General features: G+C 46.7%; 1 protein-coding gene across 1 annotated transcript in view; it reads right to left on the bottom strand.

The window, feature by feature from the left end:
- Nucleotides 1-446: 446 nt before the first annotated feature.
- COL6A2 (collagen type VI alpha 2 chain) overlaps nt 447-18,040 on the bottom strand; it is a 45,271-nt gene continuing 27,677 nt past the window's right edge. The window contains exons 24-27 of the mRNA XM_056856057.1: nt 17,618-17,770; nt 14,211-14,657; nt 13,270-13,308; nt 447-1,343 (exon numbers count right to left, since the gene is read on the bottom strand). Coding sequence (XP_056712035.1) covers nt 736-1,343; nt 13,270-13,308; nt 14,211-14,657; nt 17,618-17,770 — 1,247 coding nt within the window. The 3' untranslated portion in view covers nt 447-735. The remainder of the gene's footprint in view (nt 1,344-13,269; nt 13,309-14,210; nt 14,658-17,617; nt 17,771-18,040) is intronic.

Consider the following 18,040-nt stretch of genomic DNA (forward strand, 5'->3'; position numbering starts at 1 on the left):
CATAATTGCCCTCCTAGGAAATGATGTTCGTGAAAAAGTAGTTTTTAAAAAAATAAAAATGAACAATCGCTTTGGCTACAAAGAACAAAGCAATACTTCAAGGGACTTTCTAGATTAGTAATACCACAGCTAATTCCAATGAACAGGAAATAACGAATGAAGCTGAGAAGTGGAAACAACTGTACAACAACCAAGAGAGATGAAATAAAATGTAAAGAGATTGTTGCAGGGAGATGCTGGGCAACTGCTGAATAGAACTTACTCCTGAGTAAACATATAGTAGGATCTTTCCTGTGGAGATGGGCATGGCTAGATTTCTGTGAAGAACAGAATGTGGTATTGTGCTATATGGAACCAATTTGATTCCACTTGCAGCTACTGAGCATGCTCCTAGAGTGGAAGCAAACTTGGTGTTGAATACAAATCTTTTGCAGTTTCTTTTGTTTAGTACTTAGAGGATTACAGTACAAAAACTGTTTAAACAAACTAAGCTTTAACACATGGCAAAAGTACACTGGGTGGTTCTGGATCCTTTCTCTGGTCTTGGTTTTAATTAGCACCATACACATGACTTTCATCATGATTAAATTTAAAATATGCCTACAGGTTTGGGCTATAAAAATAAATCCCTGGCAGGGTTTTTGGTGCCAGCTGCCCTTGGACAGTTTATGCCATACAACAATTTAAGGACATTAATATCTGTGGTGCTTGATGGGAGGCTGCATTTCCCTGAAGCTAACAGATCCACCTAATGAATCTGTCAAAGAAACCAGGCTGGGAGAGGCTGGCATAGTCCTTCTCCCGGAAAATGGCCGCCCGGTCCCCTAGACCAATCTTCAGCAGGACGTCCATGTCCACATCGCTGCCTAAGGCCACCACGGTGGGGACGACGTTCTGCTTCTTCATAGAGTCAATGGCCTCATCCAGATTCTTGTTGCCCGTGATGCCGTCGGTGATGAAGACAAAGGAAAGCTCCGCATTGCGCCGGGCTCCCCTTGCTCTGTCTCTGGGGTTGATTACAAGGTTGTTGACGGCATAGATGATGGCCGACCCGAGGTTGGAAGAAGAGTCCAAGTACTTGATTTGTGCTATGGAATCGGAGATGTCAGTGAGATTGTATGTTAACGGGAAGACTATCACATGCTCGTTCTCGCGCCCGTATTGCAGGAGGGCGAGGCGGGCGTTCATGTTCTCACTGTCACTTCTGGCCAGCGTGAGGCGACGGGCCACGTTTTCTATAAAGTCGTGGGCCCTCTGGAAATTCAGCTCGCCAATTCTTTCAGAGCCGTCTAGGAGGAAGACAACGTCAACTGGCCGTTGCGTGCACTGAGCGACAGAAAGCTCTGTGAGAAGAAACAGAAACAGACAGTAAGCAATCTAGGATAAAACTGCCCGGCTTAGAGCTTTAAGACAGTCAGAGGCAGAGACTGACTTAGCTGATACGTAACTGACAGACACATTTTCCAACCAGCAGCGTTAAACAGAATTCCCCACCAGAGAAGACTGGGCCAGTAGGCTTGCCTTTCCAAAGTGCTTGCTCCAGTCCAATAGTAGTCTTGTAGGCTTGGTCAAAGATAGGACATTTTGGAGGACTTTCATTCATAGGGTCGCCATGAGTCGGAAGCGACTTGACGGCACTTAACACACACAGGCTTGGTAAGGGCTTTGAATCAACATAAGTGCTTGATGTTCTTTGCTTCCTATTTTGTTATCACTGGTGCCCTGCCTGCCAGGCACAGGGACAAAGGTTTCGTTTGTACACCTTGACATACAGGCAATGTTGAGGTGGATTGAGAGAGATAAACATTTTATTTACATCCATATTGCTGTGGGCAGTGCATAAGACTGGGGGGGGGGAAGGCAAATACCACAGTTGCTGCCTCCGCCAGGCACTAGCCACACATGCTATCTTCTTTCAACGACACTGCAGTCAGCAACAGAGAGGGCTCACGTCTCTACATAACTGGATGCCCGCATGATCATTTTTATTACTGATTTATCTGTGTCCATTCTGCCACGATACCTGCTTTCAAGAAGAGTAGGTTTTTATACCCCCTTTTCTCTACCTTTAAAGAGTCTCAAAGCGGCGTACAATCACCTTCCCTTCCCCTCCCCACACAACAGGCACCTTGTGAGGTAGGTGGGGCTGAGAGAGTTCTGAGAGAACTGTGACTGGCCCAAGGTCACCCAGCTGTCTTCATGTGTTGGAGTGAGGAATCAAACCCAGTTCTCCAGGTTAGAGTCCGCCACTCATTTGAAGGAGTGGGGAATCAAACCCAGATTAGACTCTGAAGCTCCTAACTGCTATACCACGCTGTTGCCAAATGCCCCCTTCTGACCACTTTGCCTACAAAAAGGGACATTTGTCTCTTTTCTGACTGAGATGAAGCTGGGAAAATCCTTCGTGGGAAGGTTCAAAGCTGTTTAAATTTCATTTCAATTGGACAGGAAAAACTAAATTCACACTGAAAGTAATGGAAATGCAAATGACTTGGATTATTAAAATAACTTACAGGATAGATTTAATGAAATTGATCATAGCTTTTAAAAAAAGAACCCCCACTCAAAAGAAAGCAAAAAAAAAGTTATTGACATGAATCTTTTGGTGACTTGGATGCACACAATTGATTTTGCTTTTCTGAAGCTCTTCTGGCAACAACCCTTTGTCCTTGAATATTTGCCGAAAGTAAATATTGACTGGCAGAGATATTGTTAATCATTTGTTATGTTATCTGCTGAAAAGGAATAAGGCATAACAGTGCCTTATGGTATTAAATAGGGGAAAAAACATCTTCCAAAGTGTCTTCGCACAAGTCTACACATAGCAGATCTAGAAGGGATTCAAAGGTGTCCAGTATTAGTGAACATCCTTCTACACGAAAAATGTTGCAACCTATCCTACATACTTGCCTTCATCTCCAACTCTCAAAATTATTGGGCCCAATCAAGAGATGTAGCTCAGTGGTACAGCCTCGGCTTGGCCTGTAGAAGGTCCCAGGTTCAATTCCTGGCATCTCCAGTTAAAGGGACTAGGCAAGGAGATGATGAGAAAGACCCCTGCCTGAGACCCTGGAGAGCCGCTGCCGGTCAAAGTAGACAATACTGACTGATGGACCAAGGGTCTGATTCAGTATAAGGCAGCTTCATGTGTTCATGTGATGTTTATGTTCAATAGTAGGGATGACAGTAGTTGGGGAACAAGAAGGTGAAATGGGGCATTTTATGGTTTCAAGGATGGCTATCTGTTTGGTGGTGAGCATGCAGTAGAAGAGGATCCCAGTGGGTTAGAAGCTGCCACTTTTCAGCCAAGTACGACCTGTGCACAAACATTTTCTTCTGCCCACAGACACCTTCATGTTACAAATGGAGCTTTGACATATACATGTAGGGATGCCAGCCTCCAGGTGGGACCTGGGGATCCCCCAGAATTACAGCTCATCTCCAGACTAAAGAGATCAGTTCCCCTGGAGAAAATGGATGATTTGGAGGGTGGACTCTATGGCGTTGTACCCCACTGAGGCCCCTGTCCTCCCCGGGCTCCATCCCCAAATCTCCAGGAGTTTTTCAAACTGGATCTGGCAACCCCCCTCCCCCTCCAGTGGCCATAGGGGACCTGGCAACCTTATAAATCAAGTAATAGAAGCATAACTTGGATGGCACTTACGATGAATAAGTTGGCTAGATTCTAGACTCCACCCTTTAACTTCTACTTTCCTGTTATGAATTCTTTTCAAAGATGCCCATAGCTAGATCTTTTTAGCATGAGTGAATAGATTCCAGCCCATAAATATATTCTTTTTTTTGGGGGGGGGGAGGTGAATAGCTTCCAGTTTTTTGGTGATGTGTTCCACTAGACAAGGTAAGGTAGAGCTGCGTGCATTTCCTCCCCCCTTAGCTTTCCTCCTTTCCAGAGCTACAGGCTGTGGGGCAAACCAGAATATGCAGGAATCAGAAATAACAAAAGACAAGACAATTAGCTTTCTGGCTACGAATTATTCAACAAGTTCCAGGACTTTCCAGATAATGATCCATCTGAGCCACAGGCAAGTCTTTGGCCATGTTGGGGGGCTTTGCTTTCAAGAGAAGTGGGGGGAAACCCTCCCTTCCACCCTATTGCTTCTTTGTGAAACCATATTTGGAGAGCGGAAGAGGCTGGTTTAGCACTGGCCTTTTCCTTCCGCCAGCTGAACAGCAATAAATATCCCCGCCCAAAGTTAAAAAAAAGAATGGAAAGCCCTTCTCGTAGCAAGTGGGCAGGCTGGTATTCTGGCATTTAAACGTCATTAATGTTTTAAAGTGAGGGATACTACAAAACCCAGGAAATGGTGCCGCTAGAGCCTGGTGGGCGAATTCAACGTTTGTTAAAAGCCACCCTTCGACACAAAGGGCCAGGCTGCTGCTGAAACTCAGAGGAAAGAAGCTGCTCTCCTCCCAGCCAAGACTTTTCGTCTGCAGCAGGGAAGCTTGCCTATGAACAACTGGCAAAGCACCATCGCCCTGCATACAGAAGTCGAACTTCATTTTCCCCTTAGACTATAAAAATAAGTATCCTGACATTTAGAGAGGAGCAACAGTTCTGGCATGGATTCTGGGAACGGACGGGGGAGTCACACGCGAATCCACCCACCGCTTCAGAGCTTAGTCACGTGCGCAGCCAAGGAGTGGCTGAACCCAGCCACGCTCCAAATGCTTCCATGCTCTCCGAACGGTATGTGGGCTATCAGCATGCAGGCAGCGAATGGTGAGATGCTTGGGAGGTCTTGGAGACAGGCTCCTGCACTTGGCCTCCTACAGGGCTTGAGGACTCTTCCTCAAGGGTGTCACATCAAGATACGAGACCAGCTCTGCTGTCTGACGCTGTGCTCAGGCAGCCGTCTCCAGGTCCACCAGGCCTGAAAAGACTCTGGCCTTTGGGCTCCTGCTTATCTCAGCCAATAGTGTTACTCAGGGTTGCCAGGTCCCTCTTCGCCACCGGTGGGAGGTTTTTGGGGTGGAGCATGAGGAGTACGGGGTTTGGGGAGGGGAGGGACTTCAATGCCATTGAGTCCAATTGCCAAAGTAGCCATTTTCTCCAGGTGAACTGATCTCTATCGGCCGGAGATTAGTTGTAATAGCAGGAGGTCTCCAGCTAGTACCTAGAGGTTGGCAACCCTAGTGTTACTGGAGAGGAGGCCACCAGACCTGGCACCAACCTATGGCCTTCCTCCTCATGGCTGCCTTCATATCTCCCTGGATTTCAACACCTGCTTCTGGTTCTTCTAGGGCTGCCAACCTCCAGGTACTAGCTGGAGATCTCCTGCTATTACAACTGATCTCCAGCTGATAGAGATCAGTTCATCTGGAGAAAATGGCCGCTTTGACAATTGGACTCTATGGCACTGAAGTTCCTCCCCTCCCCAAACCCCACCCTCCTCAGGCTCCGGCCCCAACATCTCCAGGTATTTCCCAACCCGGAGCTGGCAACCCTAGGTTCTTCTGATCTCATCTTTGCTTGCTCTTTCTAGAACTTGCCTTCTGCCAGATACAGACTGCACAATCCACAGACCCAGAGGTGACTTGTGGCCTGACCCCAGTGGAGACTGGCACCAACTGGGAATGCTCTGATGGTGTTCAACACTGGAGGGGTGTATGTGTGAGCAGGACCTAAAAGTACTGGAAGTTCCTAACCCTTGTTGATTCTTCAGTGCCTTGAGTGGGACCCCCTGTGCCCGCCGCCAACTGCATGGGAAAGGTTTACTTCTGTAGTTTTCCTGATTTCTCCTTTCCCCCTCAGCACCAAGTTCTTGCTTCAAAATTTTGGATGAGGCTGGAAGCTACAAAAGGAAAGTATGGTCACTGGAGTAGATATCCCCAAGTTCTAGGTTGTGTATAGGTGTGCATTTGCACACTTTCCCTTCTAGTGTTCAGGGCGTGGATGAAAAAGAGACAAAATCCCAAGGGGAGACTCACACCTAGGGATGCGCATCTGAAAAAAAAGGTATTTTCAGGTTTGAATTTTGGGAAGGACATAAATACCAGTATTTGATGATACTTGGGTCTCCCAAAACTGTTTTGAGGTTTGAGTTTGGGTTTTTCTGGGATTCCAGATTTACTTGTTTTCAGCCAAATGACACCAAAACTGCAGGGACGTTACTTCTGTCTGTCTACTAAAGACCCCCCAGGGTTCAAGCCAGTTGGAACCAGGAGTCCAATTCTATGAGCCCCTAAACAAAGTGCCCCCAAGCCATCCTACTTGCAGGGGTGCATGCAGACTGGGAAGGGAAAATGATCCTGGAAATGAGCCAGACCCCACAAAGGAAGGAAGGAGGGAGAGAGGGCAAAGGAGCCAGCCAGACTTGCAGCTCTGCTGGGCCATGCACCTGGCTTTTCCTCCAACAGGATTGCAAAGTCCCCCCTTGCCACTGGTGGGAGCTTCAGTGTGCGCACACAAACATCCCTTCTGGTTTTACCCTGAAAGTGACGGGGACGCTCTAGCACATCCTTAAAAAAAACAAAAAACCCTCTATGGAAACCATAGAGTCTTGGGAGGCATGTGCTAGAGTGTCCCCATCACTTCTTGGTTTACCCCGGAAGTGACGGGGATGCTCTAGCACATGCCTCCAAAAACTCTATACCTGCCATTAACAGTCCCTTGGCAACCCTATTGCCTAGACTGGGAGCCGTCTTTCCCAGGCCAGGCAAGACTCACATCAGCTGGGAGCTGCCTTCCTTGGGGCAGGAGAGATGTCTCCCTTCCCCTCTCTCTCTTGTTGCCCAGGAAACCTGTTAAAGGGCCTGGGATCTTTAAAATGCTAACCCTGCATATTCCCAATATCCTCTACCCAATATACTAAGCCAATGATGGGGGAAGTTGCCCAGTACATTCAGCTCCCATTGCAGTTGACACATTTCTGGAAGAGTGAGGGAAAACACCAGTCGAGACCAGAAAATTGCTCTCTTTACAGTTTAATTGGAATATGGTTTCTTCTCATATACTTTATACAAAACAAGGTATGGGTACACCGTCAGCACTGTTTTGTACATGCCCACCACATGCTACATAATAAGGATGATCTACAACTGAATTGCTCCAAGCAGTGTGCGCCTTGCGCATCAGCTCATGCTTTGCAAAGTCGTAGCACCAGCAACTACCAGAGGAAGCCTTCTATTAAAAGTGGGAAATGACCAGGCGGATCTCCAGCCTCACGGATGGTTCAGCACGCGTTCCGACCTAAAGGCACTTGCCGTTCAGTCATTGGGATGTCATGTCAGACCGCAGTCAGAAGACTGGCACAGTTGCTATGGCTATGCATTGTGAATTTGCTGGGGGAAAGTCATACTGTATTTGTGTGTGGGGTGGGGGTGAGGGGAATATGTATGGATTTTGTTTTTTCCAGTCCTTCCACATCTAGCAGAAGTAGTGAGAGAAATACACACAAAGAGAGGGAACAGTTCAGATGCATTATCAATGATGAGAATGGATTCTCGGAGCCAATATTGGATTTTGGAATCCCCAAGTAGAGGGGTGGTCAAGTGAAATTAGGTGGTCTATCAATCTGCTATAATCATAACAACTGGACTATCTCCCATGAGTGATGGCTGAGACACCCAGTGCTGAGTGGATCCTTCCAGAACACCCTCCTTCCACTTCAACGCATGCAAAAATCAATGCTAGTCAGAGATCAGACCACTTGTTTGACTTCACCCTGGGTCTTTCTCACTTGTTCAGAAACCATAAGACACAAGATGAAACACACATATTGGATTACTGCTAAAGCTAAAATGCTGAAAGGCTTTGGCTGACATGTCTCCCGTTTCCAGTTCCTTCCCAACGTATTATAAATTATTCTTTTGGAAGGGGAAGATTAAAAGCCCCATTGAGGGGCTACTTCTGCTCTAAGGTGCAAAAATATACAGTTGGTACAACGTTAGGCAGCCCTGCTGCAAAATGCTAATATTAGAGTTAACCTGGCCATCTTGGCCATCTTCTGGGCATGGAGTCACTGTGTGTGTGTGTGTGTGGGGAGGTTGTTGTGAATTTCCTGCACTGTGTAGGGGGTTGGACTAGATGACCCTGGTGGTCCCTTCCAACTCTATGATTCTATTATTCTAATTCTTACTGGCTTTCTTGGGCAGCCTTGGCTCTAATTTCCTGTCTGCAATCCGCCTACCCAAAGGAGGCCATCTCTAATCCCCAGGGTATAAATTCTCCATGGAGAAGTTTCTCACCCACAAATCTAAATCTTTCTTTTACATGACGCGTTACAGCAACAACCGCTGGGTTTTCAGCTTCCATTGATAATTTCCCACTGGGACTATGGATGCTGTTAGCTAGCTAGGACAATAAGAATGTGCAGAACAAGAACACTATCTGTACAAACAGAACAGCCAAAGGACAAAATGCACTGATTCGAGCTTGCTAGGAAAGTTCCCTGTTGTTCCCCCAAATTCCCTGTTTCAGTGGATTCGGAACTGAGCTTAGATCTGGGAGACTTCAGTTGAAATTTTAAATTTTAGCAGCTCTAAAGACCACAGAGTATTAGCATGAAGAACAAGATGTGTTCTAGGTGTGCTGGAGCTTACACTGAACACATGTTCTCTGCCCTAAAAACAAATGCCCTGGAGGGCAACAGATGTGTGTTGAAAACCTCTTCCACAGCAACTTATGTCATCTCCCTTAACGTCGTAGATGGGACTAAGGCCATTTATGCACGGGAAGTTTTGACTTGGATGTGCTGCTCTCTAAATGCACATTTCCCCCATCCAAATCCTCAGAACTCTGCAGGGGGCTTATTGTTGAGTTTTGAGAATTTGGATGGGTAAAATGTGCATCTAAAGAGTGGCAAATCCAAGGCAAACCCTCCCGTGCATAAATGGCCTAAGTCTCCACTGAATTAGCTAGGAAAGCCCTTGCAGCTAAAACAGGCAGACCCAGCAATTTACAGGCTGTAGGTAAAGGAACACCATGACCTGGATGGCCCAGGCTAACCTGATCTCGTCAGATCTCAGAAGCTAAGCAGCGTCAGCCCTAGTTAGCATTTGGGTGGGAGACTACCAGGGAAGTCCAGGGCTGTTATGCAGAGGCAGGTAATGGCAAAACACCTCTGCTCGTCTCTTGCCTTGAAAACCCCACAGGGCTGCCGTAAGTCAGTTGCGACTTGACAGCACTTTCCACCACCGGGTAAAGGAACATGTAGCTGTTACAATCTCACTGCCATGCCTGCAGCTCTGAAAGGCCAGCTGATGGCATCCATACTGCCAATGTAATTGATACTGGATAGAAAGAGACAACCCTTGGCCATTCAATGGCCCTTGGGGAGCTTTCCATTTGGCAACTGTGAAGGTATGGAGAAGCAGACTTTGGTTGTTCCTACAACTGCTTGGAAATCCAAAGAAGTGGGAAGCAGGCATGGTTTTGTGTGCATGGCTGATACTGCCTCATGATCACAGTCACCATGTGATACTATTATGAGTTCCCCATACAAGTCTCCTTATTCCAACCTCCATCCATGAGGCTGCACAGGAAAGACCAATGTAAGCTCCAGCTGACCCTTACACTTCTTTCCATCTTGCATGTGTGTGCGTGTAAAGTGCTGTCAAGTAACAGCCAACCGATGGCAACCCCATGGGTTTTCAAGGCAAGTGATTAAGTAAAGGTGGTTTGCCATTGCCTTCCTCTGAAGAGCCTTCTTTAGCGGTCTCCCATCCAAGTCCCGACGCTGCTGAGCTTCCGAGCTCTAACAAGATCAGGCTGTACTATACCATTCCACACCCCGTTCCCATTTTGTGTTGGGTCATTCAGAGAATGCATAAGGTCTTTAGCATAGCCTGAATCCTCACAAGAGAACTAAATTGCTAATCTACACCCAGCCTGTCTTCCTGCCCCTATAACTTAATTTTCTAAAAATGTAGCAGCTAAATTTTATCTTATGGTAAGATCCAGTGCGTTGATCTGAGGGCAAAGCTGAATCCAAACCCCAAGACAAACTCTTCACAATGTTCCTATTCTAGAAGCTTCCGTCACTGTGATGCCCTAGCGCTAATGGGAGTTCCAGGAAGGTTCCTAAAAGTCAAGTAGCTCTTCTGACTAGCTTTATGCTGCACTGAAGCAACCTTAACAGAGGCCTATCACAGTCTCTGGATCCCCCACAATCTCTCTGTGCACCATTTTGAAAGTGTCAATGAACAAGTCCATCCACTCCTGCCGCTCATGTCCAGTGGCAAACTTGGCTTTTTCGGCCGTATAGGCCAAGATGGCCACCAGCTTGGGGTACGTGCTGGGGTCCTGGACCACCTTCGTGAAGTTCAGGTAGTGGCCGATCAAAGGTTTGCTGGTGGGGAAAGTTATCTCGACTCCCTCTTCCATTGGGCGGGAAGTAACTGGGTTTTCGATCCCAGGGTTCCTCCCACCTGCAAGTGAGTGCCAAAAGAATATTTTCAGGGCTTTCTACAACGCCATGGACCTCGGATTTCTACGCACTACAATTTTGCTAGTTGGTTTAAAAATGATGGGACTTCAATGAAGCCAAGGCAGGTATATCCAGGGCAGAACCTGGTGGGTTATGGTCAGTCCTGGCACTAAGGGTATGCAATTGTATATTGCCTACCGAATAAAAATGCCCAGTATTTCTGGGATTGGACTGGCAATATCCCATAACGTGAAGGCACTCCTGATATTTCCGATTCTGGTATTTTCGCTCCCAATAAATATCAGACATATCCAGAATAAGTTTGGGAGGCCTTTCTACCGTTCTACCTTCCAGTATTTTCAGTGCATGCCCGCTGCTCCATGGTGCACTGGTCCTTTCAAAGAGTATTTTCAATGGGTGGTAGAGCTTCTGGACTCTGGAGTCCATACTCTACTGCCCATTGAAAATAAAGTGTAATAGACCTGGCATCCCAGGTCTGGCCAGATCGACCACCTGCTGAACAAACGTACAAAGTCAAAACAAAACTGCTCTGAAGCTGATGGTCTGATGGAAAAAAATTGCACGGCCCCTCCACTGCATTTCAGGCTCCCCCCACCCTGATCAGTTCAGCTTTCCTTCTTGCCCATTCCAACTTTGGACTCATCGCGGTTAGCTAGTGACAGCAAACACAGCACTGACAGAAGACTGGCCTTCCACTACACCGTTACAAGCCATGCAGATGCAGCAAGATGTTTAACACCCTCCAGTGTTTGGCCAAAGTACTTCTTCAGGTCCAGCACTGCCACACTGGGCCACTTCAGCTAGCAAACCCTCAACATCCTGCTATTTCAGCCAGCAAACCCTCAACATTCTGCCACTTCAGTTAGCAAAAGGGAAACAAAACAAAAATGTTTTCTTTCATTCTTGGACGGAGAGAAGGCATAGTGCTCCTATATGCTCTTCTCCTCCAGCGCACATGTGCCTCGATTCCCCCCCTAAAAGCAGCAAATGATGATTCTCCTTTTCCTATCATAGGAAAGCCATCGCTCGGGATGCTGGGATCCCTGGTGCCACACTGGAGCTTACGCAAATATAAGAATAAGGACATATGGCTGTACAAGGACTTTTTATTGTCCAGGAAGGTGCAGCATCTTCTGTATTCACCTTTAGGGAAGGCCTAAGTTTTTTTTTTTAATCAGCAACATATGCACAAGGGCAGGGACTGAAAACCTGATTGCCTTTATGACTGAAGAAAGGGTCAAATTCAAAACCTAAACAGCAACCACACTTTTGAGAAAAATACTAACTGCCATCCTGGTGAGTTAAAATCCATTAACTAACTTAACTTGCACCCCCTCCTTAACTTAGCAGGGTTATGATCTCATCCATTTTATCTCTTTTTTTTCTCCTGTCAGTTATAAAAGGTAGGGTTTCCCCTCCTGCTCATTCATAAGGCAGCAGTGCAGAGCAGTTCCTATCAGTCGTTTTAATTTCACAATGCTGAGCATCTCCCCTTGATCCAGAGTTGTGGCTGTGTTATTTGGCCAGCACGGCCCAAAGACAAACAGCGTTCTGTAATCTGAAGTTACCTGCACAGCCCTAGCTGGGACAGACCATGAGGTATGCTAAAAAAAAGTTCAGTAGTCTATCTAAGCATCTGGAGCCAGCAACATGGGGAAGGCAGAAGGGATTGAGATTGTTCAGTTCTCCAGCAATGTACAACCACAAGCTGTAAAAGTCTACGTTCTTAAACTATCAACCTATTTGCCCCAAACCCACAGAGCAAACCATGCTAAATGGGATCTTCCCTATGCTCATCCAAATGTGGTATTTTCCTCAGCAGCTTCTATTAAATGCTTACCTGTTTTCAGACTCTGGCCCAAGAGGACTGGATGTTACCCCCAGAAATGGGGCCAGTTGGGCCAAAATAGATGTGATAGCATCCTAGTGGCCACTACCATTTTAAAGCCATTTTGAATTGTCATGAGTCCCTCTCCTGGTGGCTGATCGTGCCCACAGTGCGGTGGTCTTGTCCCCACTCCCACCTTCTCAAGTGCTGAAACAGCTGCTGGATTGGAAGGGAATGTGGCCATTTTGGCACTTGATAAGGTACCGGGGGGGGGGGGCTGGGGGGAGGAAGGGGAACAAGAGTGCCTCAGTCCTTCGCACTTCGGACCTGGTCAGGACAGCATTTTCAAATGATCTTAAAATGGCGGTGGCGTCCTTATGGCGGTCACGTCTAGTTTGGCCCTGAGTGGTAGGGAGTGCAAGGTTTTGGGGGAAAAGCTTCTCTAAGGGAGAACTGCATATGAAGATATCTTTATGAAGTCAAGTTTGGACTGACCGAGCCACTTCAAGAAGAACAGGCAATACTGCAAAAATGTACTTCCCTATGAAGATAACTCGCAAAGACAGATTAACTGCTTGGCAGGGAATAATGATAGAACTGACAATTCTGGTCAAAAAACCCTCCTCCCTTGGGCTAGAACCTCACACGAGCCATTTCCAAGTCATTACAGTGCTGCCACTCCAGCCTTCCAGAAGGGGAGTACCCACAATCCTCCCAATACACCTGGCTGCCATTTTGTATGAACAGGATGACACCCACATTATCTGAATGGGGTATGTATGAACCCCCACCTTTCTTGGTTTCCTATTGCGCATACCTGAAGTTGGGAAAACATATGCGTCGTCCTGTTCCCACAAAATGGCGACAGTGCCTATTGGAAACTATTGCACACAGCAAGATCTCCCATACTGGGCAGCTGGATCATCAAAACTGTACCAATTGAAAAGGGCTAGTTTGTTTTCCTTGGGACACTTTTCACATTACGCAGCAACGAGTTTTGTGAACATAGGACTGGCCGTTCCCGTTTTTTACCTGTTTGGCAGGGCAGCTCTGGACAGACAATCTGAGGATCTGAAATGAGAATGAAAACATTAGACAAGTTGTGAGGAGCAAGACTCCCTCTAAAAGCTGCTAACAGAACAGATCAGAACCCTACATCATTTTCGGAGCCTGTAACACCTCCCTCTCCTCCTCCCGTGTCCGCACAATCTCATACCATACGTTTAATCTCAGAAGTCATGAAAGAAACATTTCTGTTCTATATCTAAAATGATGTAAAATAGACCTGGTCATTGTAATGGGCTTGGAGAATCGCACAGATCCCCATCCCCTGAAAATGTAGCCCTCCTCCATTTCTATCCCAAGGTCTTGATGCAGATCTATTGCAAACTAGACCCGAGGCAGGGGAAATGAGTTTCCTGGATTGGTTATTTTAATGCAGCCACCGCTGGTGTATGTGTGTGTGGTGGGGTACTGTTAACATGACTGGAGCAGATGTGGGAAAAGGGATTGTTCACCCCTAGCTGCATGCAGGAGCTATGTGGAACATGTATTTTCTTTTTCCTCCTGCTGATGGCAAAGCCAGAAGCAGATGACTGACAGAGACCTCAAGACCACCGCCAGAAGGACCCCCTTCCACACTAAATCTGTTTGTCTTGCCATGATGTTCCAAAAAGAGTACAAGATCTGTGGCTACAGATCTATTTTTACAGGTTACTCTTGAATTTGAAGGTGCTACAGCCCTAACTATGGATCCCAGAATAACAGCTGATAAAAAGGCAGGGCTTTTGAAGGAGTTTGAACGGCAGGCATCTTTTAAGGGAGAGAGGGGACGGGATTTGAGGATTGCTATTTTACCTTTGCTTTCAGCTGAGGATGTTTTAACTATTATGGTAAGCCACCTTGGACCAAGAGGAAAGGCGGGATAGAAATGTTTTAATAAAGAAGATTTATTCTTTTCAGCCATGACAGACCTGGGCAGAGTTCAAACTCCATGTTGTCAATGAACTCTTCGGCCACTAGCTCCGTAAACAGCCTCATCTTCTGGACTTTGCCGTCATCGCCGCAGGCGATGGACTTCAAGGTCTCGTCCTCCTGCTCCTTGTGGAACATGTCCCCGATCCCGATCGCCGTGACATCGACGTCCCCACCGCAGAGAGCCTGGGAGTCGATGTCCCGGGGGTCATGCCGCCCGTCGGTCACCACCACAGCGAAGACCCGGGCTTTCTCCCGCCGGGTTTCTTTGATGAGTGTGTTGTAGGCGAACTGAAGTGCGGAGTGCGTCCAGGTGCCCCCCGCGATCCACTGTAGCCTCTTCACCGCCTCTTTGAAACTGGAGAGGGAGTTGATGTTCTCGTCGTTGAGCTGGATGGCTTCGAAGGTGCCCTCATGGCTGTACTGCACCACCCCGACCCGGGCCCCTGTCGAGGAAATAAACCACACCGTCCTGGAAAAACAGCTTCTTGGGTTCCTCTCAGGGCACTCGGTGTCACACTGCCCTGCTTGGAGCCTGCCAAAATCTGCACTCACAATAGGGTTGCCGGGTCCCCCCTGGCAACCAGCAGGAGCTTTCTGGGGCTGGGGCAATGCGACCCAGAAGTGATACAGACACTCTAGCAACTGCCTCTGAAAACTCTATAGTTTCCATAGAGTTTTTGGGGTGTGTGATAGAGTGTCTGCATCACTTCTGGTTAAACCCAGAAGTGATGGGCATGCTCTAGGATTCTCCTCTAAAAATTCTATGGAAACCATAATGTTTTGGGGGGAGAGTGCTAGAGCTTCCACGTCCGGTAAACCCAGAAGTGACAATTGCTCCCTCCCTTCAGCTGACCCTCTTCCATCCGTCAATCAGCTGAGGGTCAGCAGACAGCCCAGTCGATTGGCAGGCATTTGCCCACCAATACCAGGCGATTGGCAAGGCTAAGTCATAATCCTTTTCATGCTGGGGTCTAGTAATGCCCTTCGAAAAGGTGCATGGCACAAGGACTTTGGGTGGTTCTCTTGCTACTGCAGCATCTCTCTCTCTCTCTTTTTAAAAAGTTTTTATTATTTTTTCATATATTCCATACAATCAATTAACATTATCCTTTAGTCTCTTCCAAATCTTAGTTTAACCTACAATATATACTACTAACATCTTCCTCTACTGTGACTTCCCCTCTTCCTTCATCTATCTCTAACTTATCTTCATAGTCCTCTTTGCAATTATTTTCTAATTCTTTATAGAGCGTTCTAGAATTATTTAAAAAAATTACTTAACTTCCTCATTTATATATTTCTATAATATAACCATTTGTAACAATTTGAATTAGTCTAAGTCATAGTCTTTAACATTTTGCATATTAAGTTCATTTTTACAATATACAGTCTCCCACTCCTTAACAAATTCATCATTGTCTTTTTGATTTACTAACGCAGTCAGTTTCGCCATTTCTGCTAGTTCGAACATTTTATGTCTCCAATCAGTTTTGTCCAGTATCTCAGTCATTGTCCATTTAGCTGCATAGGCCATTCTTGCAGCTGTGGTGGCATAAAGTAAAAAACTTCATTGTGTTATAATCTAGTCTGGTATAATGCTTAGCAACATCATCTCTGAAGTTTTAGGGATATTTTGTTGTAAAATTAATCTTAACTCGTTATAAATCATATCCCAAAAGTTTTTAGCTTTATCACAAAGCCACGCTACCGCAGCATCTCAAAGGCGCTTTCCCCCACAGACTCACAAGGGTGGCAACTGCTATGCACAAAGCCACGGTCGGGTGGCAATGAGTGAAAGTTGGCAAGGTGCCAGGGGTGAGATGAGAAGGCTGCCCAGCAGCACACTGGCCCTTCCCTTCAGGCAAAGGCAGGGAATTCTCTCTGTCCTTCATGCTGACACTTGGAATGGGCACGAAACAAGGGAAGACACTCTGGATATTAATTTTTCCAAACTTCAGTGCAAGTTACAGAGGACCACACCACTCCCCCATGAGCTTTTCACAGGCTCAGAGGGCTCAGGGGAGACTCAGGGTTCTTTTGTTACATGCAGTGAGGTTTGGAGGAGACAGAAAACATCAAGAGCGTCTCCCACTATTTCTCCCCTTCCCCCTAAAAAGATAAAGGTCCCCTGTGCAAGCACTGGGTCATTCCTGACCCATGGGGTGATGTCACATCCTGATGTTTCCTAGGCAGACTTTGTTTACGGGATGGTTTGCCAGTGCCTTCCCCAGTCATCTTCCCTTTACCCCCAGCAAGCTGAGTACTCATTTTACCAACCTCGGAAGGATGGAAGGCCGAGTCAACCTTGAGCCGGCTACCTGAAACCAACTTCAGTTGGGATAGAAGTCAGGTCATGAGCAGAGCTTGGACTGCAGTACTGCAGCTTACCACTCTGCGCCACAGGGCTCCCCTTCCCCCTAAACCAAGCTAAATGAGAGAAATTCATCCTTCTTCCTCAAACCTTGTGTGTACACCAAAGATCTTGGGGAAGGGGAGGGAATGGGGGAGAGCCCAAGCAGAGACTAGCTAGTAGGCAAGGATGTTTGTGGATCTATGGCTACAAATGATGATGGTGATGATTGATAATGATAGTGATGATGATAATCATAGGAAAAGAAATGACATGTGAGCACATTACACACAGAATAATCTCTCTCTTCCAAAGCAGAACAATCTCAGCCTTTCATCTGGCTTCCAGGGTTGTCTCAAGGTAAGCCATAAATATTCTGAGAGTTTGAGAGAAGCATCCTAAAACCCACATCAGAGCGCATAGTCCAGGGCAAAGGCAAATAGCATGCTGTTGCGGCAAAATGGAGGTTCGTGGAGGAGAGAGACCTGAGACCGTTAGTCAAGAAAACGGTTTTATTACAGCTGCGGCCCAGCTGCCTTAACAAGCATAAAAGACTGAGCCCCGATTGTACTGGGGAATTAACTTTTATCCTAATTCCAGGCTAAGACATGACATGTCACCATTTGGTGCTTATCTGGTAATTTCACATAGTCAGGAGCACAGGAGCATAGCAGTTCCATCCAGTCCCCGTTATCATTTACCATGACTTTTCCCCCACTGACTCAACACACAGAGCTGTCTTGTACTGCAGCAGACTCTTTTCCCCTGCTGTCTCAACGCATTCACAGACAAGGAGAAGAGGCTATCAAAAACTATTAAATCAAAATACTTAAGTGGATCCTCCACATTCAGAGGAAGTCTACCTTGCTGTCTCATTGCACATCTGGTAACCTAGAGGTTTTCCTTCACCAGGAAAATAAAAAAGACAACGGTAAACCTCCCAGAATCATGCATCTGAGAGGAATCCGCTGGGGAACAGAAACATGTATCAGCTCCTCATTGCTGGAAGCCGATGTTTAGCTGCGGAATCCAACTCCGAGTTACACCACTCACCTGTCTCCGATTTGGGATCTTTGGCGATGGAACCAAGTCTGCTCACGACGTTGATGACAAAGTTCTTCTCCAGGGAGAAATTGGTGTAGCCAATGCTCTCCGAGCTGTCTATGATGAAGACTATGTCCAAGGGGCCACAGACCTTCTCACAGTCTATGTAAAGCAGAGACCCAGCAGTCAGAGACCTCACATACCTAGACCAAGGAAGCAGGAGGACAAAGAGACAGAAGAGATCCCTACACCCTTCTTTACCAGCCGGCAGATATACCTTGCTTCAGTTACTTCCACCTGCCGAAAGCTAGCAGAACAGACATTCCCTGTCATGGGCAGGGATATAGCGGTGCTAAGCCTGCTTAATGCCATCGTATTCCCCATGACTACGTATGGGTGTGAAAGCTGGACAGTGAAGAAAGCTGATAGGAA

Source organism: Euleptes europaea, chromosome 10, assembly GCF_029931775.1.
Source record: "Euleptes europaea isolate rEulEur1 chromosome 10, rEulEur1.hap1, whole genome shotgun sequence".
Classification (NCBI taxonomy): domain Eukaryota; kingdom Metazoa; phylum Chordata; class Lepidosauria; order Squamata; family Sphaerodactylidae; genus Euleptes; species Euleptes europaea.